This window comes from Jaculus jaculus, chromosome 6 (assembly GCF_020740685.1).
Source record: "Jaculus jaculus isolate mJacJac1 chromosome 6, mJacJac1.mat.Y.cur, whole genome shotgun sequence".
NCBI lineage: Eukaryota > Metazoa > Chordata > Mammalia > Rodentia > Dipodidae > Jaculus > Jaculus jaculus.
Window position 1 is genome coordinate 61,103,834 of NC_059107.1, and position 25,598 is coordinate 61,129,431.

The 25,598-nt window shown below is 43.9% G+C and overlaps 3 protein-coding genes across 4 annotated transcripts in view; 2 read left to right on the top strand and 1 right to left on the bottom strand.

Moving 5' to 3' along the window:
- Window positions 1-25,598, top strand: part of LOC123461466 (N-acetyltransferase 8-like) — a 46,016-nt gene that overhangs the window by 6,315 nt on the left and 14,103 nt on the right. The window lies entirely within an intron of this gene.
- LOC101604506 (N-acetyltransferase 8-like) lies at window positions 10,041-10,724 on the top strand. Its single transcript, XM_004668229.3, has one exon. The coding sequence runs from the start codon at window positions 10,044-10,046 to the stop codon at window positions 10,722-10,724; it is 681 nt and encodes a 226-aa protein (XP_004668286.2). The 5' UTR covers window positions 10,041-10,043.
- Window positions 19,340-22,592, bottom strand: LOC123461465 (serine/threonine-protein kinase PLK4-like). Its single transcript, XM_045151987.1, is given in 2 exon segments — window positions 19,340-21,634; window positions 21,636-22,592. Coding segments are annotated over 2 exon segments (2,892 nt in total). The 5' UTR covers window positions 22,473-22,592; the 3' UTR covers window positions 19,340-19,579.

A 25,598-nucleotide genomic window follows, 5' to 3' on the forward strand; every position in this document is an offset into this window, starting at 1 on the left:
CTGAAACCTTTACCACTTAATCTCCTGTTCCCTGACCACCCCCACTGTCCTGAGCTGAGGATCCAGCTTCTATTTACCTGTGTGAGGCTCAGACTGCCCCTTGAGGCATAGGTCCACAGCTTGCCACCTTTCTGCTCTGCTGCCACATTTCTCCTTGGCCAGCAAGGTGCATTACCCACTTCTGGGGGACATGGGACAGTGACAGAACATGGGAAAGGTTCATGGTGCTTCCTGTGCTTTGAATGTTTCATCCAGTATCAGAATGTTGGGTCTCTATTTCCACCAGCTTAAAGCATTTTCTCCAGGAGAGAGAAGAGGTCACTTAAGACTCAGGAAGCCCATGAGCTAGAGACACATGAGACCCCTCTGCATGGCTCTTTAAGCAGTAAGCAACCATCGGGATTGGGGAGCAGAATTCAGTGGAGCTACCTGAAAGTTGCTCAGAAACTTCCCTTGACACAGCCTTTGGGAGTCATTGCTCATGGTAGACCGGGCTTTTCAGAGATGCAATTGCCTGAGCCACCCATGGCTCTGTTAGGAACCCCCTAAACTTACTCATTCACAATGGTAGATTGACTGAAATCATTTTTTCGGGATTTTACTCCAGTGCAATATTTTGGGTGGATAGACACATTGTTTTAGGAAAACTAAAGTCAGAGATCACTTGCACTCCCAAGTAGGAACAAACAGAACTGAAGCTGAGTCTGAAAGGAGCATTGCATGGCCCCTGCTGTGGGCAAAAATACGTGTAACTGAGATTGAACCTTCTGAGGGTGGAACATCTCAGAAACCATCCAATATGGCTACCTCTCTCCATGTGGGATGGGATGACATGTCTCTTTAATGTATTGGTAGTCAAGTGTCAGCTAAGCCATCTGAGAGTGGAATGTCCTTAGAATACTAGAGTGGCCATTTTTTCTCCCTTTACATAGTATAGCATGTTGTGGTGGTTTGAATATACAATGTTCTTTCTAGCATAATGTGTTTTGAATACTTGATCCCCAGTAGGTAGTACTTTGGGAAGGTTGTGGAGCTTTTGCAGAGCCTTGGTAGAGGAGAGGAGATATGTCAATGAGAGGCCTGACCTTGAGGTTGATTCATCCAGTTCTCTGGGTGTTCAGAGCCAGCTCACTCAGGTGACTTCCTGTGAATGTTCTGGACATGTGATACAGGCTTCCTGCTTATACGAGCCATGCCTTCCCTGCCAGTATGAAACCTCCCTTAGATACTGGAAGCTGTAATAAATACTCACCTCTTATTAGCATGTCCAGTTGGATGTTTTGTTCCAGCAACAAGAAGGTAGCTGCTATTGAAAATTGGTAGCAAGACTGGAGTCATCACTGCTGTACATATGTCCTGGTGTATTTAGGTATTTTGGAAGTAGTTTGTCTCAGGAATGTGGAAGTATTGGAACTTTGGACCAGAAAAGCCTTGCAAGGCTGTGAGCAGAGCTTGATGAACCATTTGGTGAGAGTTTGAAGACTTACATGCAAAGAGAAATGTGAACTGAGAAACATCAACTTGTGAGGTGTCATAGGGAAAAAGAACTTTGTCAGGACTGGTCTAGATCAGTTGATAAGATGTTCTGTTAAAGAGACTGGCTTCATTCTGCCCATGTCCAGACACTGAGGTCATTTACCAATGAGTACAGAACTTGAGCAGGGTTAAATTCAAAAGTAAAAAGTAATTGGTGTGTTTTGCAGAGGAGCATACATGGCAGAAAGATATAAGAGGTATAAAGTTTGGTACAGAAAAAAATGAAAGTGAATTGAAGGTTTTGTTTGTTTGTAGGTTTCACTCTAGTCCAAGCTAAACTGAAATTCAATATGTAGTCTCAGGCTGCCCTCGAACTCATGGTGATCCTCTTACCTCTGCTTTCCAAGTGCTGGGATTAAAGGCATGCACTACCATGCCCAGCTGAATTGAAGGTTTTGAGTCGTGGGCCCCACTGCAATTATTTAAGAGATTACTGCCATTTAGGATGGGCTGGCTGTTCTGTATTGGTGATGCAATAGGAGGACTGTTGACTCTTGAAACAAGGGAGTCTAAAGGAAGAACATGTTGAAGGAGGTTTCTGCTCCCCACTCTGTGGACTTACAAATTTGATGGGATAGTCAACTTAGTACTGGTTTTGGAAGTATTCATATGCCGGAAGGAGGGCGAGGTAGTGCAGAGCTGTGAAGATGAACTGTGGGTTGTAGCAGAGACGCCACAATTTTAGAGATGCCAGGAGTAGGAATGGGTGCCAAGGAGAGTTTTTTTTTTTTTTTTTTAATTCTAGTTCAGGGACATCTCAGAAAGTAAGCAGAATAAATGAAGGGTAAAAAGTGGCCTGAGCCTTTAGGGCCCCAAGAATTTTATCATTGGTCTCAGATGCCAGACATTGAGAACCATATATGTGTGTGTGTGTGTGTGTGTGTGTGTGTGTGTGTGTATGTATGTATGTATATACATACATACATATATATATATATATTTTAAATTTATTTATTTATTTTTTGATGGAGGGATTTGTTTTTTTTTTTTTTTTTTTTTTTGTGTCACTCTAGTCCAGGCTGATCTGGAATTCACTATGTAGTCTCAGGGTGGCCTTGAACTCATGGTGATCCACCTACCTCTGCCTCCCAAGTGCTGGGATTAATGTCGTGCGCCACCATGCTGGGCTGAGATCCATGATTTGATGTTTGTCCTGCTTCTTTTCTATCTTGCAGTGACCCAGTCCTGACTTGGTATGTGCTCCTTCTGCAGTGGGAATGTTTACTCTGTGCTATTATGTATTGGAAGTATGTAACTGATATTTTGACTTTACAAGGCTGACAGTTAAGAGACTATCTTGAGGGCTGGGGAGATGGTTTATCAGTTTATCAGCACTTGCCAGCAAAACCAGAGAACCCATGTTTGATTCCCTATACGTATGTAAAGCCAGGTGTACAGGGTAGCTCACATATCTGGAGTTTCTTTGCAGTGACTAGAGGTCCTGACATGCCTATATACTCTCTCTCTTTCTCTTTTAAAAATATTTCTTATTGACAACTTCCATAATTATTAACAATATCCCATGATAATGCCCTCCCTCCCCCTACTTTTCCCTTTGAAACTCTACTCTCCACCATATCCCCTCCCCCTCTCAATCAGTCTCTTTTTATTTTGAGGTCATCATCTTTTCTTCCTATTATGATGGTCTTGTGTAGGTAGTGTCAGCCACTGTGAGGTCATGGATATCCAGACCATTTTGTGTCTGGAGGAGCATGTTACGTTGTAAGGAGTCCTACCCTTCCTTTGGCTCTTACATTCTTTCCGCCACCTCTTTCTCTCTCTCTCTCTCTCTCTTTCTCTCTTGCACTCAACCTCAAATAAATGAATAAATTAATTAAAAAATAAATGAGAGGTGGAGAGATTGCTTAGTGGTTAAGCACTTGCCTGTGAAGCCTAAGGACCCCAGTTCAAGGCTCAATTCCCCAGGACCCATGTTAGCCAGATGCATAAGGGGGCACACGCATCTGGAGTTCATTTGCAGTGGCTGGAGGCCCTGGCACATCCATTCTCACTCCCTCTCTGTCTCTATCTCTCTCACAGTCTCTATGCTTGCGAATAAATAAAATAAATTTTTGAAAAAAAAATAAATGAGACTATTTTAAATCTCAGATGAGACTCTGCCCTTGGAACTTATTTTGGTTTCTTTGTTTCGATGTACGGTCTTACTCTCTAGCCCAGGCTGGCCTGGAACTCACTCTGGCTGGTCTTGAACTCATGGTGATCCTCCTACCTCTGCCTGGGATTAAAGGCATATGCCACCACAATAAGTATAGAGGTTCCTCAAAAAATTGATAATTGAAGCTGGGCATAGTGGTGCACATCTTTAATCCCAGCACTCAGGAGGCAATGGTAGGTGGTTCATTGTGAGTTTGAGGCCATCTTAAGACTACATAGTCAATTCTAAGTCAGCCTGGACAAGTGTTCAACACTACTTCAATAATAATAATAATAATTGAACTACCAAAGGATGTAGCTTCACCACTCCTGGACAAACCTGTTATACACAATAATTCTGGATATACACATTGAATTTTATTCAGTCATGACGAAAAATAAAATCATGACAATTACAGGCAATTGGACAGAACTGGACTTCATTTTGTTGGGTAAAATAAGTCAGGCTGAGAAGACAAATCTTACACCATTTCTTTCACATAAAAAGTCTAGATTTAAATTTATATGTATGTGTACTTATATGCATATGCATCATCAAAGTAAAATGGGACAAGGAGAGGTAAGGAACACATGTAGAGGAGGAAAAAAATGAGGACTAGAGAGGATATTGGGATACATGTGACATGAAGCAGAAAGGAGGGCTATTTGAGAAGGGGCAGAGGACCAGCAAATGGGGGTAGGGAGGAGAAGGACAGCAGTGGTGGATGGAAATAACATGAACAAGGTATTACAAAATTGTCATAATAAGCCGGGTGTGGTGGTGCTTGCCTTTAATCCCAGCACTTGGGACACAGAGGTAGGAGGATAGCTGTGAGTTTTAGGCCACCCTGAGACTACCTAGTGAATTTTGGGTCAGCCTGAGTTAGAGTAAGACCTTATTTCAAAAAAAATAAAAAGACAACAAGAGTTGCCATAATAAAATCCATCACTTTATATGATCATGTGAGAAACATCTACAGCACTAAATTCAAATGAGGGGGCTGGAAAGATGCTTCACCCCAGTTTGAGGTTCAATTCTCCAGAACCCACATAAGCCAGTGGCACAAGGTGGCTCATGCTTCTAGAGTTTGTTTGCAGTGGCTAGAGGCCCTGGTGCACCCATTCACTCATTCTCTTTCTGCCTCTTTCTGTCCATCTGTCACTCTCAAACAAACAAACAAAAAGGTATTTGGAGATGTTTAAAATCAAATGAGAAGGGGGTGAGAAAACTTCCAGGTAGCTAAGCATTTGTTCGGGTTCACAGTGCTTGAGCTTTTAGCTCATGTTTACCTGGCTCATTGTTTCTGGGCCCTTGTCGAGGCAAAACTTTGTGCAGTTGATCTAGGTGAGGTGCTCACCTCATGTCCTATCAGGAGATAGGGAGAGAGGGAGAAGGCAATATATACTATATAAGGTCACTCCCACTGACCTATTCCACAGACTTAGCCCAAACTCCTAACATTGTCTTGACATCGCAATAGCGCCAGTGTCTAACTGAACCTCCATAATATGATTCTTTGGTGGGGGCAACATTTCCAGATATAACAATGCTATACCCTGAACCCCTGTCCCAACACCTATCTTCACTTCCATCCCAATGGTAAGGAAATCTGCTGGCCACAATTCTCCATCCTTGTAACTTCTCATGGACCTAGGAAGAATTAATCCTACAAATGAGTTCTGGATTTCCCTTGGAGTTTGTCTAGAAGCTTCCCCACTGGGATCCTGATACTGAGGGTGGATTGAAAGAACTAAAAAGGATAAGTGAAACCAGTTCCCATCCCACAGCATTGTGAATGACTGTAATGCCACTGGATGGTGCATTATTATTATTATTATTATTATTATTATTATTTTATTTATTTGTTTATTTGAGAGAGAAAGAGAAAGAGAGAGAGAATGCTCCAGGGCCTCTTAGCCACTGGAAACAAATTCTAGACACATGGGCCACCTTGTACATCTGGCTTTATGTGGGTACTGGGGAATTGATCCTGGGTACTTTGACTTTGCCAGCAAGTGCCTTGACTGCTAAGCCATCTCTCCAGCCCCATGTTATTATTTTGATCAGCTCCAGATATGCTGTGCATATTGTCAGAATCAAACCAGCATCACATTAATTAATCTCTAAGGAAATAAATAAGCAGTAAAAGACGTTCAGGGATGTGTGACTCTCCCATGTTACACAATCCATGTTCCATATGAGGTGTGAAAGAAGGCTGATGTGCACGCAGCCTCTGCACCAGACCCCAGCCATTTGTTTGCCCCGTTTAAAGGCTTATTTATGATCCCATGTGCATCCACAATAAAATCTACACCATTGCGTAGGTTTTAGGTTCTGCATAGCCAGGTCCTTGCTAGTGTTACCACTTGCTCCACAGTCCCTTAGTCCTGCCTTGAGCACTTCCTCACTTCTTTGTTTAAAAAAAAATTGTTTTTGTTTGTTTTTCAAGGTAGGGTCTCACTCTAGCCCACGCTGACCTGGAATGCACTATGTAGTCTAAAGATGGCCTTGAACACACAGCAATCTTCCAACCTCTGCCTCCCTAGAGCTGAAATTAAAGGTGTGCACCACCACACCCAGCTTAGATATAAGGAATTCATAATTGAGTTGGCATAAAGACAACTGCCGCTTTATCCTTAGCCCTTGTCTGAATGGACTAATGAACACCAGCTGAAACAGCTGAGTCTTGCTTGGTTCTGGGTAGTGAAGAGAACTTTTCCCAGTGTTTAAACATACTCATGTAACCAGTTAAAGAAATGTAAATATAAAACCAATGTTGAATAAGTTTTGAGGTGATATTCCCCAACTTTGTGAAAAGCTGAATGTTACTAGTTAAGTCCAATCATATCTTTAAAAGGGAAAGCATTTATAGTATTGGCTGAACCAGATGACTATTTTTAAAATGTCTTTTTATTTTGGAGCGACTGACAGAAAGAGAAAGAGGGAGAGAGAGAGAGAAAGAGAAATAATGGGCACACCAGGGCCTCCAGCCATTGAGCCTCGAACTGGGGTCCTTAGGCTTCAGAGGCAAGTGCTTAACTGCTAAGCCATCTCTCTGGCACTGCAGACTACTAGTTTTTAAAAGGATCACATTCATTTTACTGCAAGCCAGTTTTACTTAAATAGGACTGTGCAACAAAAATACTTGAAGATCATTCATAATCTGAATTTCCCTGTATGAAATTAATAAAATTATGGGACACATTAGAAACCACAAGACATTTCTGTTTTGTAATAAATAAGGTGTTGGACATTACACATTAGGCAGTAGGTCTGTCCTTTCTCCTTTATTATTTTTTAAAATATTTTTATTTATGTATTTGATAGAGAAAGAGACAGAATGGGTGTCCCAGGGCATCCAGCCACTGCTGACAAATCCAGATACATGTGCAACCTTATGCATCTGGCTAATGTGGGTCCTGGGGAATTGAACCTGGGTCCTTTGGCTTTGTAAGCAAACACCTTAAACTCTAAGCCATCCCTTCAGCCCTCTCCTTTTTTTTAATTTTTAATTTTATGTTAATTTTTTATGTTTGGTTTTTCTCAGGGCAAGGTCTTGCTCCAGCGCAGGCAGACCTGGAATTCACTATACAGTCTTAGGCTGGCCTCAAACCACAGCAATCTTTCTGCTTCCTGGGAGCAAAGATTAAAGGCGGGCACACCACACCCAGCTCTCCTTTATTCTTGATGATGGTGAAGATCCCCTATGTTCCAGGGATGTACTTTTAGGGATTCTCCAAATGCTTCATCAGCGTGCCTGTCTCCCCAGCTGATGCCTGCATTCCACTTGACATCTGTGTAAGAGATCCAGCAGCCTGAGTGGTCTTCCTCCCATCTTCTTGCCTTTCTTTTTTTTTTTTTTTAATTTTTAATTTATTTATTTGAGAGCGACAGAGACAGAGAGAAAGACAGATAGAGGGAGAGAGAGAATGGGCGCGCCAGGGCTTCCAGCCTCTGCAAACGAACTCCAGACGCGTGTGCCCCCTCGTGCATCTGGCTAACATGGGACCTGGGGAACCGAGCCTCGAACTGGGGTCCTTAGGCTTCACAGGCAAGCGCTTAACCACTAAGCCATCTCTCCAGCCCATCTTCTTGCCTTTCTTAACATCACCCATCTTTCATTCACTCTCATGTCACTGAGCCGACTAGTGCTACCAGTTGCAAGCCTGACGTCCTGCCCTCTCCTCTGGGGTTTGGACTCAAGCACCCTCACTGGGAAGTCACACAGCTGTCTCTCCTGCCTGATCCAAGTCACCTCCAATGGTGACCCAGGCTCTCAGTAGAACTACTCATGCTATCGACCCCCCAGTGGGAAGGTGTCTCTGTCCCCAGTGTTATAGAGGAGCTCCTTCAGTGGAAGCTGCCACCTTAGCTAACTGCATCCTTCCCACGCGCCTTCCTGCCCAGGCAAAATAGGCCTTCAGTTAAATGCTACAGACAAGTGCTGGCTTCCAGTGTACATGGCAGAAAAGGAGTGCAGAAAATGATGAGCAGAGAGAGAACAGCTTTCCTTGGACTCCAGGTCACGATTAGGGAAAGGGACAGACACTCCTTCCCCAGAACAGCTCCATGGAGAAGAGGGTCCCTGTGAGTGAGTCCCTCTTGCCTGTCTCAGCAAGGCAACTCCTCAGCTGATCCAGGTGAGAACTGAGGGGCACTGGCTCTGCTTGGTGACCCCAGTCCTGAGCCTGTCATCCATGGCTGAAAAGAACATAGCAGGTGTCTTCTCCAGATGTTGAGGGAAGGCTTGATGGTGAGGAAGAGGGGCAGGAGGTCAGTGTGGGACCACCAGGGTCCATTTACCTAGGACTAGACTTAATGGAGGAAGGAAAATACAGCTTTGAAAGACCTTGCAGGTGAGCCAGAGCCCCCGACCCTTGTTAGACATGTGACCTCAGTGTTTAGCAAGTTCTTTATGCACTGAGCCAGCTCAGCAGCCCTGACCCAGCATGAGTGGCAGTTAACAGGCTCGCCTAGAGAGATGGTGGTCCTCACATGTCAACAAATCATTGAGCTGTCCCAGAGCCTGCTTCTTCTCCTGGCTAGATCCATTGGGATCACAAGGTATGTGTTCCCTCCTCTGTGACATTCAAGCTCTCAACCTTTGGTTTATTGTTGTCCATGAACTAGCCAGTGAGGTATCAATCCAGGTCCACTTGCCAGAGGTGTGGAAGGCTCTATCAGGCTCCTCTTTAAGTCATCTGATGCTGGATTGTCTTGGACACTCTCGACTTTGTGGCACCAGGTGAGAGGCAAGGCAGAGGCTCATGTGGGCCTAGACTCCCATAATCTGGACACTCAAATATTTAGGGCTTGATCAAAAATTTACTCTAGGGCTGGAGAGATGGCCTAGTGTGTAAGGCATGTGCCTGAAAAGTACCCTCATTAGCCATATGCACAAGGTGGTGCATGTGTCTGGAGTGTGTGTGCAGAGGCTGAAGGCCCTGCTGCACTCCTTCTCTCTATCCAGCTGCCTCTTAACTCTCTTCCTACTAAACTAAATAAAGTTTATTAATTAAATTTAAAAAATAATCTGCCTTTCACCAGAAATTTTTCCAACAATCTTTGGTGTGGAGGATTTCCTAAAATTTGGGTTGGAACATGGGATTCTGTAATGTTTGAATCCTGAAGAGTTAAGGACACCACATCTTCCTGGCACGGAGTGCTGTCTCAATGTATCAAAGGTTCAGAGAGCCTGTGTGGAGGTAAGGAGAGGAGACTGAAAGCAACGTGTATATCCATGGTACATATGAGTTATCACATTACATCTTCAAAAGTAGGCTGGGGAGATAGTTGTGTTGGTAAAGTCCTTGCCTCATGTGCATAAGGACCTTAGATCAAAACCCAGAACTCACAGACCTGGTAACGCAAATGTGTAATTTCAGCCTTGGGGAGAAAAAGACAGGCAGGTCTTAGGGCTCTCTGGCCAGACAGTATAGCCTAATTTGGTGAGCTCTAAGCCCCTGCAAGACCTGAGAAACAACACTTGATCTGGTTCTGTCACTTTCATGTGCACATGCACATTTTCCAATATGCACCCACCTCCCATGACAAATTGACAAAGAACCTTCAAAACCAGATGCTATTTTATCCTGTTTTACCAATTGGCTCAAGGAAGTTAAGTTATATGCCCAATACCAGGTGTTGCTGAACCTACACTTTTTTGGAGGAGTGACATGGGAAGAAAACCTTGAGTCAAACGTTCACAGTTTTAGGAAGGCTGGGAGCTATGGGGTAGGGCATGGCTCAGGAGACTCAGATGGGTTCTTTGCTTCCTGCAGGGTTGCAGGAAGGCGTGCGAACAGATCTAGCTGTCTCCAGTAAATATGAGATTTGAGGTGCAAAATCTCCCATGGCTCCTTTTCACATTTGCCAGTTCCAGGAGAGAGATCGCAAAAGGGTCCTGGTCTTGTTTTCCCAGGGCATGGAGGAGCACATCTCTGCCACCTTCTACCACACACTCATGCTGCCCAGAACCCTCCTGCTCCTACTTGGGGCACCCCTGGCTCTAGTCCTGATGTCTGGTTCCTGGCTCCTGGCAATTCTATGCACCTTCTGTCTGCTCCTTTCCCTGTGGCTCCTTGCTAGATACCCCTGGAGGAACTATGTGGACACATGTTTGCGTGCAGACATGGCTGACATCACCAAGTCCTACCTGAGTGGTCGTGGCTCCTGCTTCTGGGTGGCAGAATCTGGTGAACAGGTAGCAGGCATTGTGGGTGCTCTGCCAGTCAAGGATCCACTGTTAGAGAGGAAACAGCTGCAGCTCTTCCACCTGTCTGTGTCCTTGCAGCATCGAGGACTGGGGATAGCAAAAGCCTTGGTGATAACTGTCCTCCAGTTTGCACGGGACCAGGGCTACAGTGAAGTGGTCCTTATCACCACTAATATACAGCATGGTGCTGTTGGCCTCTATCAGGGCATGGGCTTCCAGAAAACAGGAGAACCCTCTAAAATTATCCTGAGTCTATTGGCTATTTCTAGAATTCATTTCATGTATCCCTTGTCTTCTGCTCAGGGAAAGAGACTGTGATGTGTTTGTGAATTTCTTAGCCTCTATTTCACCCTGTTGTGGCAACAGTAAAATTTCATATTTCAGTGGAAAAGTCATAAGAGCCAATTTTTCATGCACATGAGATTTGAGTCTGGTTGATGGTGAGTTGTGGGCACTGGAATCCTGCTTCCTTCTGTCTTTATGAAGTTCCTGTTTCATTTAACTAGAGCCACAATAAAGGCAGGGAAAATTTCAGGAAAAAAAAAAGACACACATTTCTATACAAGTCCTGAGCATCATTTTCTGCTGGGTTGCTGGGACATCTCTCAGCGTCCAATATCACCTGTGTAAATGCCATAAGTTTTCTGAAGTTCCAGGAGTGTAAGTCAGGCAGGGTTCAAGGTCCTTGTAAAGCAACTAAAACAGACACAGAAAAGAACGAAGGTTTGCCTAAGGCACTGAAGGTTTCCTATGTGGAAAGTTCCAAGACTTGTGTGCAGTGAACCCTCCTCTGCTAGGATACCTCATAGTCAGAGAACAAAGAGCACTGTGTGCCCCGTGAGGACAGGCAGAGAATGTTCAGTTTGCTGTGGAGCCCCCTTCATGCGGCAGGAGGCAGCTGGTCTCTGAAGCAGCGAGAGCAGGCTTCATGGTCTAACTTGGATATAGTGTTCTCTCATGGGACAACAAAATTGTGAAGACCCAGCATGGAATGTTTTTATGGGTTCAAGAGGATATGGGATTGGGGAGTGTCCCAGCAAGATAACCCTTTGGACTCAAGCTGGCCTTTGCTCTAAGACTCAGGAAGTCCAGAAATATAAACCCCTAATGCCTGGTCATGCTGGCTTGCAAGTCTCTAGTACAAGGCTGAGATGGGACCTATGTCTGAACTGATGTCTGTAGGATTGTCACCAGTTTCTAGGTACTGAGAGGGTTAACTTCAGGTAGACCCTGTTTGTAGTCACCTAGTTCTGATCCACGGAGAATAAACTCAGAGCCAATAAACACATAAATTTTGAGAGAACAGAATCCAGCAAGTGAAATCCAAAAAGCCCTGACTCATGTTGCCTCTACAATAGGTCAAAAGTCCTGAATCACCATGAGGCCAGCTGACCAACATTTACTAAGTAACCAATACTTTGTGTAATTCATTAACCTATCAGGAACCTCAAGCATACATTCCAAGTAACCAGCCCATCACCTTGACTTGACACTTAATTTACATCCCCTGGTGTGTCCATTCACTCTCTCTCTCTCTCTCTCTCTCTCTCTCTCTCTCCCTCTTTCTCTTTATCTCTCTCTAATAAATTAATAAAATATTTTTTAAAATATACACTGTTTAGTTTCTAACATGGGTTAGAATAGTGGACTCTCCCACTGGATTCCCATAATACAGAGGTGAAGTCCTTTTCAGAAAGTAAGTAGGGGCACATGGATGGTGTTGGGGCTCCTTTTAGACCCTGACATTGTGTCATGCTGACAGCTGTCTCCTCTGAGGGCCAGGCGACCCTCTGCTGTCCTGCCAGCTGTGTGCACAGGACCCCTTTCTTGGAGGAAGAACTTTTGCCAGGTTATGGAGTAGTCTCAAGCCCAAATAACCCTGTCCCTCTCATGCCCTGCTTCTTGTGGCTTTCCTTGATGGAGACCCAGTCCTACCGACTAGCCTATTCCCTTCTGCAGGTCTGACTCCATATGTTTCTCTGAAACCTTTACCACTTAATCTCCTGTTCTCTGACCACCTCAACTGTCTTGAGCTGAGGATTCAGCTTGTATTTACCTGTGTGAGGCTCAGACTGCCCCGTGAGGCATAAGGTGCACAGCTTGCCACCTTTCTGCTCTGCTGCCACATCTCTCCTTGGCCAGCAAGGTGCATTACCCACTTCTGGGGGACATGGGACAGTGACAGAACATGGGAAAGGTTCATGGTGCTTCCTGTGCTTTGAATGTTTCACCCAGTATCAGAATGTTGGGTCTCTATTTCCTCCAGCTTAAAGCATTTTATCCAGAAGAGAGAAGAGGTCACTTAAGACTCAGGAAGCCCATGAGCTAGAGACACATGAGACCCCTCTGCATGGCTCTTTAAGCAGTAAACAACCATCGGGGTTGGGGAGCAGAATTCAGTGGAGCTACCTGAAAGTTGCTCAGAAACTTCCCTTGACACAGCTTTTGGGAGTCATCGCTCATGGTGGAGTGGGCTTTTCAGAGGTGCAGTTGCCTGAGCCACCCATGGCTCTGTTAGGAACCCCATAAACGCATTCGTTCACAATGGTAGATTGAGTGAAATCATTTCTTTGGGGTCTTACTCCAGTGAAATATCTTGGGAGGATAGAAATATTGTTTCAGGAAAACTTAGTCACAAATCATTTGCATTCCCAAGTAGGAACAAACTGAACTGAAGGTAAGTCAGAAAGGCATTGCATGGCCCCTGCTATGGGCAAGAAGAGATGTAACTGAGACTGAACCTTCTGAGGGTGGAACATCTCATAAACAATTCAATATGGCTACCTTTCTCTGTGTGGAATGAGATGATATGCCTCTTTATTGTAGTTGTAGTCATGTGTCCTCTGTATAGGTGGTAAGACATGCCTTTGAAACTAAGCCATCTGAGAGTGGAATGTCCTTAGAATACCGGAGTGCCTGTTTTTTTCCCCCATACATGTTGTGAGGTGATGTGGTGGTTTGAATATAAAATGTTCCCTATAGCATAATGTGTTTTGAATACTTGGTCCCAAGTAGGTAGCAATTTGGGAAGGTTGTGGAGCCTTTGCAGAACCTTGGTAGAGGAGAGGAGATATGTCACTGAGAGACCTGACCTAGAGGTTGATTGATCCAGCACTCTGGGTGTTCAGAGCCAGCTCATTCAGATGACTTCCTGTGAATGTTCTGGACTTTTGATACAGGCTTCCTGCCTACACATGCCATGCCTTCCCTGCCAGTATGAAACTTCTCCTGGGTACTGGAGCTGAAATACATCTTTACCTTTCATTAGCTGTGTCCAGTTGGGTGTTTAGTCGAAAAATTGGTAGCAAGACTGGAGTCATTACTGCTATACATATGACTATGTATTTGGGTTTTTTTTGGGACTAGTTTATCTGAGGAATGTGGAAGTATTGGAACTTTGGACCAGAAAAGGCTTGCAGGGGTGAACAGAGCTTGATGAACCATTCTGGTGAGGGTTTGAAGACTTAAATGCAAAGAGAAATATAAACTGAGAAACATGAGCCTGTGAGGTGTCAAAGGGAAAAGACCATTGTCAGGACTGGTTAAGGTCAGTTGGCATGATGTTCTGCTAAAGAGACTAGCTTCATTCTGCCATGTCCAGAGGCTGGGGTCATTCTGTACATGAGTAGTAAACTTGATTGAAGTTAAAGTTGTAAGTTAAAAATTGGTGTTTTTGGCAGAGGAACATATATAGCAGAAAGATATAAGAGATGTAAAGTTTGGTAAGAAAGAAATGAAAGTGAATTGAAGGATTGAGTGTTGGGCCCCACTGTAATTATTTAAGAGGTTACTGCCATTTAGGATGTGCTGGCTGTTCTGCATTGGGACAACAGGAGGAGTGTTGACTCTTGAAACAAGGGAGTCTAAAGGAGGAACATGTTGAAGGAAGTTCCTGCTCCCCACTCTGTGGACTTACAAATTTCATGGTATAGTCAACCTGGTATTGGTTTTGGAAGCATTCATATGCAGAAGGAGTGTGAGGATGAACAGACAGTTTTGGAGATTACCACGGGCAATGTGAAGCAGGGTTGAAGTCTCTGCCACAGTGCCCTGTGTGACCAAAGTACAGAGCTGTGAAGATGAACTGTGGGTTGCAGTGGAGATTCCACAATTTTAGAGATGCCAGAACTAAGGACCAATGCCAAGGAGAGTTGTCACTCTGGTTCAGGGAATTTTCTCAGAAAGTAAGCAGCATAGATGAGAAGTAAAAAGTGGCCTGAGCTTTTGGAGCCCCAAGAATTTTATCATTGGTCTCAGATCCCAGACGTTGAGAACCATAATGTGATGTTTGCTCTGCTTCTTTTATATCTAGCATTGACCTAGTCCTTACTTGGTATGTATTCCTTTTACAGTGGGAATATTTACTCTGTGCTATTATGTGTTTGAAGGGTGTAACTCATATTTTGATATTATATGGCTCACAGCTAAGAGTCGATCTTGAGGGCTAGGGAGATGGTTGAGTAGTTAAGGCACTTGTCAGCAAAACCAAAAGACCTATGTTTGATTCTGTAGTACTGAAATAAATCCAGGTGCACAAGGTGGCTCATGCATCTGAAGTTTCTTTCCTGTCACTAGAGGCCCTAACATGCCAATAGATATTCTTTCTCTCTCTGTCTCTGTCTCTTTTTGCCACTTTCTCTGTTTCTCTCTCACACACACTCACTCTTAAATAAATGAACAGATCAATTAAGAAATAAATGAGAGTATTTTGTATCTCAGATGAAACTCTGCTCTTCGAGCTTTTTTGGTATTAGAATTCCTAGCCTAAGCAATAATGCAGGAGAAAGGGATTCAAATTGGAAAGGATAAGTTCAAACTACCCCTAATTGCAGATGGCATGATCCTATACATAAGTGACTAAAAAGACTCGACCAAAAAAATTCCTAAGGTTGTTAAATCCACTCAGCAAAGATTCAGGGTACAAAATCAACATACAAAAATCAGTAGCCTTCCTATATGCAAAAGATAAATACACAGAAAAAGAAGCCAGTGAGGCTGTCCTGTCCTGTTTTCAATAGATACACACACACACACACACATACACACACACCTCAAATCCTTGGAATAACACTATTCAAGGGAGTGAAAGACCTATATAATGAAAACATAAAAGCACTCAAAAAAGAAATCAAGGAGGACATGAGAAGATGGGAGGTGCTTCCATGTTCCTGGATAGGTAGAATTAATATTGTGAAAATGGCAATCCTACCAAAAGCAATATACAGCTTCAATGCAATACCAATAAAAAGCCCAGCATCATTCTTCTCAGAGATAGAATAATATCAAAATTCATACAGAATGGCAGCAAGCCTCAGATATCCAAACATATCCTCAGCCAAAGAATACTCTGGAGGTATCACTGTACCTGATCTAAAACTATATTACAAATCCATAGTAACAAAAACAGCACAATGCTGACATAACAACAAAAATATACACCAATGGAACAGAATTGAAGACTCAGCCCGTAGTTCAAGTAACTGTTACTACAAGTACAGTACAAGTGACTACAGCTACTTGAACTTTGACCAAGGGGCCAACAACATACACTGGAGAAAAGCCAGCATCTTCAACAGATGGTGCTGGGCAAATTGGAAAACCTCATTTAGAAAAATAAACTAGACCTACTCCTATCATTCATGCACAAAAATCAACTCCAAATAGATTAATATAAGACTCAAAACTCTCAATGTACTGGATTAAAAAATAGGAGGCACTCTCCATGAAGTAGGAGAGGGGAAAGACTTGTTGAACAATACCCAAGTAGCTCAGGAAATTAAACAATCACTCAACCAGTGGGATCTCATGAAGTACCTGCTATGACTGACATTTATAAATGTGCCTTAGTTGCTTAGTCCAGGTGGTATTAATTCAGGTGTGCTGGCTGACAGTGCTTGGCTCTAAGGTAGCTGCCACAGTGACTAGCAGACAATCTCTCACTTCGCTGTCATCCATCTGGATTCTAGCTGAGCCCTGATTACCCAGAGACAGTTGACAAATGCTAACATGAACAAAGCAATGAACTAGATGAGAAGTGAGAAGAGGTGCTGCCTGAATTTCTGGAAAATGTCCACCATTTCCAGAGAAGGCATCAGGTATTCTACCCCTCCATTAGTTTTTCCCTGTTTTTTAAAAAGATATTTATATGCCAGGAATGGTGGCACACACTTTTAATCCCAGCACTTGGGAGGCAGAAGTAGGAGGATTGCAGTGAGTTTAAGGCCACCCTGAGACCACATAGTGAATTCCAGGTCAGCCTGACCTAGAGTGAGACCCTACCTCAGGAAATAAAACTTTTTATGTAATTGCAACGAGAGAGAGAGAGAGAGAGAAGGAGACAGACAGAGGGAGGGAGGAGAGAGAAAGAGAGAGGTCATGCCAGAACATCTAGCCGCTGCAAACAACAGATGCATGTGTCATCTTGTGCATCTGTCTTTATGTGGGTACTGGAGAATCAAACCCAGGTCATTAGGCTCTGCAGACAAGTGACTTAACCACTGAGAAATCTCTCCAGCCCCTCCTTTCCTGTTTATCTATAACTTCCTGAACCTCAGTGGGTGCAGAACTATATTCATGACTTGATCTCCTACTTCAATTCCTGACCAAGCATAACAGACTCCTTTGCTGATCTATCAGCATTCTGTCTCAATATTCATCCTATAATTCAGAGAGGATAAAGGACCCATTTGGGTGTCCAAATTTAACAAAGATTGAAAGGGTCAAACTTTTAACGACTAAAGACACATTAAAATTTGATATAGAAAATGAACCCAAAAGCTGGGCACAGTGGCGCATACCTTTAATCCCAGCACTGGGGAGGCAGAGGTAGAGGATCACTGTGAGTTCAAGGCCACCCTGAGACTATCTAGTAAATTCCAGTTCAGCCTAGGCTAGAGCAAAACTCTACATCGAAAAAACAAAGGAAAAAGAAAAAGAAAGAAGAAAATGAACCCAAAATTTTGGCACACAAATGAGCAACACCATCACGATGTGGGATGTGCCCCTGGCACAGTGAACCATGGACTTTGTCCTTCCGGAGAGCCTGGGCAGTGAGGCTGCTCCCAGGATCAGGTAAGCACAGGACCTTTGCACGGTCTCTGCTGTGCTTGGAAATTTCCACACTCCTTAAGCTTCTCTTTGCTTTCCCCATAGTTGCCTTTGCCTCCAGGTCACCATCACAATAAACTCCTCCAGAAAGAATTTTCTCCTTTCAGAAGACAGAAGTCTTGTCAGCCAGCTTCTCCAGGATAGGTTGCTTGTGTCCTAACCATAGAACTGAGTTCTGAGTGTACCCTGGGATCCCAAGGTCAGGGTGCACTGAAAGGTCTAACCATAGGCAAGCACTAAACCAGGTCTTGTCCCACAGTGTTGTGATGTCCTTTCCTCTATTCATGGAGCACCTCAATAAAATCCTAATGGAATTAATGACCTAATAGAATAATGAAAGTATGTTGGTTGTAAAGAAGGGATCTCAGTGTTGTGTGTCCTAAATCATGAAAGAGTACCAGCGACATGGTTAGAGCCTTGCACAAAGGCTACCTCTGCCATCTATCATCTGTCCACTGACAGTCTGTTGAAGGTGGGAATGGCCCCTGCCTGTTAGTTGATCCTTGAACCCCCTGCATTTTAATTCTTGTTGCCAAAATTTGTTATTTCAAAAATTTTATATAACCACCCTGTTTTTCTTTGTAAAATAGTCCCTACTGTGAAATCTACTCACCTAGGGTTTTTTTGTTTGTTTGTTTGTTGTTGTTTTTCAAGGTAGGGTCTCACTCTAGCCCAGGCTGACTTGGAACTGACCTGGAAATGACTAGGTAGTCTCAGAGTGGCCTCAACGTCATGGTGATCAGAGTGCTGAGATTGCATGTGCCACCACGCCCAGCACTCACCTCTTCTATTTTTTGTTGTTTCTTTTTTGTTTGTTTTTCGAGGTAGGGTCTCACTCTAGATCCGGCTGACCTAGAATTCACTATGTAGTCTCAGGGTGGCCTCGAACTCACAGTGATCCTCCTACCTCTGCCTCCTGAGTGCTGGGATTAAAGGCATGTGCCACCATGCCTGGCTTTCACCTATTTTTATTTATTAATTTTTTTTGTTTGTTTTTGTTTTTCGAGGTTGGGTCTCACTCTGGCTCAGGCTGAACTGGAATTCACTATGTAGTCTCAGGGTGGCCTTGAACTCTCGGCGATCCTCCTACCTCTGTCTCCCGAGTTCTAGAATTAAAGGTGTGCACCACCACGCCCGAGTCATACCTAATTCTTTTTAAAGCAATTTTTTTTTTTGATTTTTTGAGGTGAGGTTTCACTCTAGCCCAGGCTGACCTGGAATTCACTATGGAGTCTTAGGGTGGCCTCGAACTCACAGCATCCTCCTACCTCTGACTCCCAAGTGCTGGGATTAAAGGCGTGCCCCCCATGCCCGGCTAAAGCAATTTTTAAAACTATTTTTTATTTGACAGAGAAAGAGGGGGAGAGAACGAATGGGTGTGTCAGGGCCTCTGGCCACTGCAAACGAACTCCAGATGCAGGCAACCCTTTGTGCATCTGGCTAACATGGGTCCTGGGTAATCGATCCTGGGTCCTTTCACTGTGTGGGCAAATGCCTTTAACCACTAAGCCATCCCTCCAGCCCTCACCTAACTCTTTTTTTTCAACTTAGCACTGTATTTATTATTTTTTATAAAATACATTAATACATTTGTACAAACGTTTCAACAGCCACAGGCACTATAAAAATAAATATAAAACAAATGTACATGTTTACATGTTAGTCATATATATATACACATTATTTACATATTCAGATTTCCCAAACATGTTTTATCCATGATTCTCAACAGGCCTGACAAGAAGGAAAAGAAACAAAGGCACAACTATGCCATACACCACAATTCCTGCTTTAAAAATATTGTTCAGTACAAATATATGAACACATTAAGTCTTGGAATATATGTTCTCAAAACACAATTTGGTGTCCTATTTTTACTTCATGACCATTAATACTTGGTGAGCAACTAAAATTTCATTCTGTGTTCTCCCAGCTTATATGTATGGTACAAAGTTCTGTTTAATAAAACGGCTTTCTGAGGTTAAACTTTCTAAATAAAAAATCACTTTACTTGAAAGCCAACCAAACATTATTTATTAAAGGTAGATATACCAAAACAATATTAATCAAAGAAGGCTAGGACTTGAGCTAGAGAACATCAAAAGGATAGAAGACAGACACTGTAATTTCTGTTTGATGTAGTCTGGTAATTTTTCATTTTCTCCATACCTTGTTGTTTGACCATTTGGTGATATATAACTGATAGAAGATACTCCTGCTTGTACAACCAACTGTGAACCATCAATAAACTGAACCCACACGGCTCCACTAGTTAACTGTGTAGCCCAACCAACATTTTTCACAAAAACAGATTTTAAAAGTTGTGCTGATTTAGGAAGACAATCTTTTAGACCAGAAGATACACTTGTTCCTGAAGCTGTATGGCCAGGCCCATCAGTTGTAATGACAGAAGGATTAGGTGCTGATGCCTGTGTTGGAACAGTGGCGCTATCTGTGATGACCTTATGTGAAGATGGACCCTCTGTCCTGGAACAGCCAGGATCCAAAGGAGGCAGAAGTGATTGAGCTTTAGGTGAACCAGCATGACCAGGTTTTCTCCCTACAATCATTGGGAAAAAGGAAGCACTCCTACTTCTTTTTTCCTCTTCTGAGATTATAGATTCCAGTGCTAAACAAATACGATGACCCTCATTTGCATGGTCCATATAGATTTTCATTTCCTCTTTCAAGCTGGTAACCTCTGGTTCATTTTTTAAAGTGTAAGATTTTCCAGTCTTTTCAATCACATGAATTAAATCTTCTGTTTTGTGTATTTTTACTCCATCATAAAACCAAACCTCAAAGTCAGCATCAGGAGAATTCTCCATCAAAACACATTTAGCGTATCTTGTAAAATAAGTGATTTTGGGAGATTTAGATCTTACAAGCTGTATAAATCTGGAAGCATATTGATATTTTCGCCAGTATTTTTCTGGTAAACTGTCAAAGCTATACCTACTGATGTTGTCAGTAGGAGAGGGTGGTTTATCAGCAAGAGGAAAGCCTCTTCCATCATTTGGATAATAAACAGTAACCATATTCCCATCGCTGGATATTTGAAGAACTTCTTTCACATATTCAGACATATGCTCTTTGAGAAGCTCCACACACACTTCCTCTGAATCAAGGATGCTCACCACAGCCTTTCTGGTTTTCTGTCTGATTGGTTTTAGTCTGTGAGCAGTCAAAGGAGACATAATGCTTCGTAAGGTATGTTTTTGATAACCCACTGATGACTCCACACTCCTTTTGTTTTGTTCAGAGACAGGATCTAAACCAAAACCAGGTTCTTGGTGAATGATTTCAGGTTGACTGTGAAGTCCTGTCATGTACTGCATGGGACCCAGCTGCTGTACAGTGTGTGCATCATCAGGAGCGTCACAGTGCTTGCTGGCTCTTGTATCATTCCATGCTTTTCTTGGTGTGCCCTGCAAATCTGGGGGGGCTTGGACATCATGGTTTGAACCAAACATGTTGTGCTCAGCAGTTTCTCTGAAATGAGCATCCAGTTGCAGATTCCCAAACCACTGCTGTACCATTTCTATATGAGGTGTCTGGTCTGAAAATGGAAAAGGAGTTTTTCCTAGACAATGATGATTGGAGACTGCTTGATCATTATCAGGTCTTTCAAAAGATCCAGAACTACTGGATGCCTTGTCTTTAAAGAAGGGAAAAACACTGACATTGCTGTTTGTGGCTGAGCACTGCCCTTCTTTTTCATCCAGTGATCTTCTGGGCTTTGAAAGCATTTCCACAGAGTGACACCGTTCCACTGTGCATGTTTTTGCTTGAGACGGACTAGAAGTGCTAGATCTTTCGGAGGAATGAGCTCTGCGAAGGTACCGAGAATGTGGCCTTTCCCCTGCATCTACAATTACTCTTCCTCTTCCACTATTACTAGTTTTGTGCTCTTGATTTCCCCACTGAGTATAAAAACTGCATCCATCTCCTAAAGAAAAGTCACTTGAACTTTTATTTTTTGAAAATACAGTAATTTTATTTGGGAGTGGTTGTCCAGTTAAAAGTCTCCGTCTGTCAAACAGACTACCACCCATACTGGTACTGGAAGAAGCTGTAACTGCAGTAGAAATTGTAGCATGTCCACTATCAATCGAGTCTTCCCACAGTTCCTAGATCTTTACTTTTTGCTGAATAATTTCGGGACATAAAAGGATGGTCTAACACTGAAGACAAACTTAAACAATCTGCTGGATTTCTACGAAGTAACTGATGAATAAGGTCCTGAGCTTCTCTTGACAAAAAAGCTGGCATTTCATAATCTGCCAACACTACCTTATTCAAGTTGTTCTTGACTGTATCTGTGTCAAAAGGTGGTCTTCCAATAAGTAATGTGTAAAACATACAACCCAATGACCAAATATCAGATTCAAGTCCATGTGCACTTCGAGTTGCAATTTCTGGCGAAATGTAATTAGGAGTTCCACACAGCGTATAGTGCTTCTCATGCGGCATTTTCAATTGAGTTGCTAGTCCAAAGTCAGCTATCTTTATGTTCATATTACGAGTAAGTAAGAGGTTGGAAAGCGTGAGGTCCCGGTGTAATATACCATGAGAATGAAGATATAACATTCCTGTGATAATCTGGTGCATGAAGTGTCGAGCTTCACTTTCTGAGAAAGGTTTCATTCTGTTCTTTAGAAATCTATTCATTTCTCCATTATGACACATTTCTAATACCAGATATACATAATTGTTATCTTCAAAATAGTTATAAAGCTCTAAGATAGAAGGATGTTTTAACTGGCAATGTATTTTCACCTCATTTTGGACTCGTTGTACCATTCCAGCTTTGTACATGGCTTTCTTATCTATCATTTTGATTGCAACTTCCAACCCAGTGTGAATGGATTCAGCTCTGTAGACACCAGCGAAAGATCCTTTCCCAAGAAGACTGCCAACCTTACAATCCTCGATCTTCTCCCCGATGCACGTCGCCATGTTCCCAAGCCCTGGCCGCAGCGCCCGGGATTCGCCCTCCTCGCGCAGTCCTTTCGAGGCAGCGCTCCAAGCAGCCGGTCGGTCTGGGCGCCCATCAGGGTGTCCTGTCTAGGCCGCCGCTCCCGGCGACGCCGCCGACGCCACCGAAAGGCCCCTCCAACCCTTCCCGGGGCCAGGGCGCCAAACGCGCGCTCCCATTTTGAAAAACGTCCGCAGGCTGCCGTCCTAACTCTTTTTTAAAAAAATATTTTATTTTATTTTTTATTTTCAATTTTCTTTGAGTTTCAATGCACCTTATTTTTAGACAACCTACATGACATTTTTTTCCCCCTTAAAAAAAACAAAAACAAAAACAAAAAACAGCCAGGCCTGGTGGCGCACACCTTTAATTCCAGCACTTGGGAGACAGAGGTAGGAGGATCGCCGTGAGTTGGAGGCCACCCTGAGATTACATAGTGAATTCCAGGTCAGCCTTGGCTAGAGTGAGACCCTACCTCAAAACAAACAAACAAAGAAACAAAAAACACCCAAAGAAAACTATGCCTCCATTCAAAATCATTCAGTCAAAATAAAAGCTCATGATGACGTCAGTCCCGCTCTTCTAGTCCTGGTGGTGTAGGGATGGCAAGCAGCCCCTGGCTGCCATGACAGGTGATAGATCCAACAGCTCATCGTGGCTGATGAGGTCCTGGCAGATGACCATGTTGGCAGCTGGGGGAGAAGGCGGCGCTAGCCTAGGACCTCGGAGGGAGCACTGTGCAGCTGGAGCGGTGCTCTGGGGGAGGGAGGAGCAGGCAGAAAAAAAGCTCTTTTAAATCTTTTTTATTAACAACTTCCATGATTATAAAATAATATTCCATGGTAATGCCCTCCTTCCCACCACTTCCCCCTTTGAAACTCCATTCTCTATCATATCCCCTCTCCCTTGCAATCAGTCTCTCTTAGATTTTGATGTCATGATCTTTTCCTCCTCTTATGATGGTCTTGTGTAGGTAGTGTCAGGCTCTGTGAGGTCATGGATATCCAGGCCATTCTGTGTCCGGAGGAGCAGTTGTAAAGAGTCCTGCCCTTCCTTTGGCTCTTATGTTCTTTCCGCCACCTCCTCCGCAATGGTTCCTGAGCCCTGGAAGGCCTCACCTAATTCTTAATAGAAGTCCACAGACTCAAGCTGACCTGCCAAACATCCTTAGGAATGCTGAGTTATAATCTCTCACTTTTCAGCTGGTGAGACAGAAGGAACAGTATCAATGGTGACTGGAAAGCATTGTACCCACCATGAGTTCAGTGCTGGAGGAAGGTGGTACCGAGCCCAGAGTAACAGAAACCACAGGGTGCAACTTGCCTTCCCAACAAGACATCGGGACTGAGGCCACTACATATGGGAGAAGACACAGTAGCCACTGAGCATATGGGACAGAAAGGGCAGGGAAAGCCCACAAGCTTCCTGGCTTGGATGTGACTATTTCTGCCAGGTTAATATGACTGCAGGCTCCAAGAGGAAGTTCTGAACTTCCAAAGCCTAGCATCTCCCCACAGGAGCCTTGACACTCGGCACAGAGCTGGCATAATTCTGCTGCTGCCCTGCTCATCCCTTCTCAACCATGTTAAGCTCTACATTTCTGCCCCATAAGGTACCTCAGGGTGGTATGGATGTCACTGTCTTGACTGTCCCCTGAAAGACAGACCACATGAATATCTGTCACCGTGCTAGTGCCAGTGACCTCTTGTCAACATTGAGCAAGCCGTCCATTGCCAGCAGTGAGTCCATGAGAAAAACATGACTGAGAAATTAGAACAAAAGTGCTTTGTCCTGCTAGCTACATATCAGGTTCTTGTAGGAAGCAGCAGTGACTGGATGTGAACTTCTAGGATACTTTGTTGCCCTTGTGCTTCCAACAGTGGGCAATCTATACACCCAGCAGACTCTTGTCTTGCTGGATCATCCACGTGCCTCTGGGCATATCACCACCTCTCTGTACCGCTGATTCATGTTTCACATTGGGTGTGAAAGAAGACGGATGTGCACGCAGCCTCTGCACCACACCCCAGCCATTTATCTGCCCGCTTTAAAGACATGTTTATGACCGAATGTGCATCTACAATAGAACCTGGACTACTGAGCTAGGGTTTAGTTCTGCTAGCAAGGTCCTTGCTAGTGTCACCGACTCACTTCCTTGAGGACAACCGTTTCTCAAGGAGAGTGCTTTGGTCCTGCCACAGGGACATCCTCAGTTCTATTTTTTTTGTTTTGTTGTTGTTGTTTTTTTGAGGCAAGCCCAACAGATTGGCCATTTATGAGATATGTGTGTGGGAGGGGGAGAATTGGTGTGTCAGGGCCTCCAGGTATTGTAATTGAACTCCTGATGAATGTGTCACCTTGTGCCTCTGGCACACATGGGATGTGGGGAGCTGAACATGGGCCTTAAGCTTTGCAGGTAAGTGCCTTAACCACTAAGCCATTTCTCCAGCCCTGCCCTCACTTCTTTATCCTCATTCTGGCAAGGTCCTGTCACTGACTGTGGCAGCTGGGGTTTGGACTCAAGCACTCTTACTGAGAAGTCTCACACCTGTCTCTCGTACCTGATCCATATTGCCTCCATTGGTGACCAGGATCTCAGTAGAACTACTCATGGTGTCTCCTCCCAAGTGGGAAGGTGTCTCTGTCCCCAGTGTTGTAGAGGAGCTCCTTTCTCTCTCTGTCTGTCTGTTGCTTTTATTGGTTTTTCAATGGAAGCTGCCACCTTAGCTAACTGCATCTTTCCCAAGAGCCCTCCTGCCACAAGACTGTGAGTTAAATGCCACAAACAAGCGCTGGCTTCCAGTGTACAAGGCAGAGAAAGAGTGCAGAAAGTGACGAGCAGAGAGAGAACAGCTTTCCTTGGCCTCCAGGTCACGATTAGGGAAAGGAACAGACACTCCTTCCCCAGAACAGCTCCATGGAGAAGAGGGTCCCTGTGAGTGAGTCCCTCTTGCCTGTCTCAGCAAGGCAACTCCTCAGCTGATCCAGGTGAGGACTGTGGGGCACTGGCTCAGCTTGGCGATCCCTGTCCCAAGCCTGTCATCCACGGCTGAAAAGAACACCACAGCATAGCAGGTGTCTTCTCAGGATGGCTGAGGGAGGGCTTG

Coding starts and splice junctions, on each gene's coding strand:
- LOC101604506 (XM_004668229.3), top strand. CDS start 10,044: ATGGCTCCTTTTCACATTTGCCAGTTCCAGGAGAGAGATCGCAAAAGG.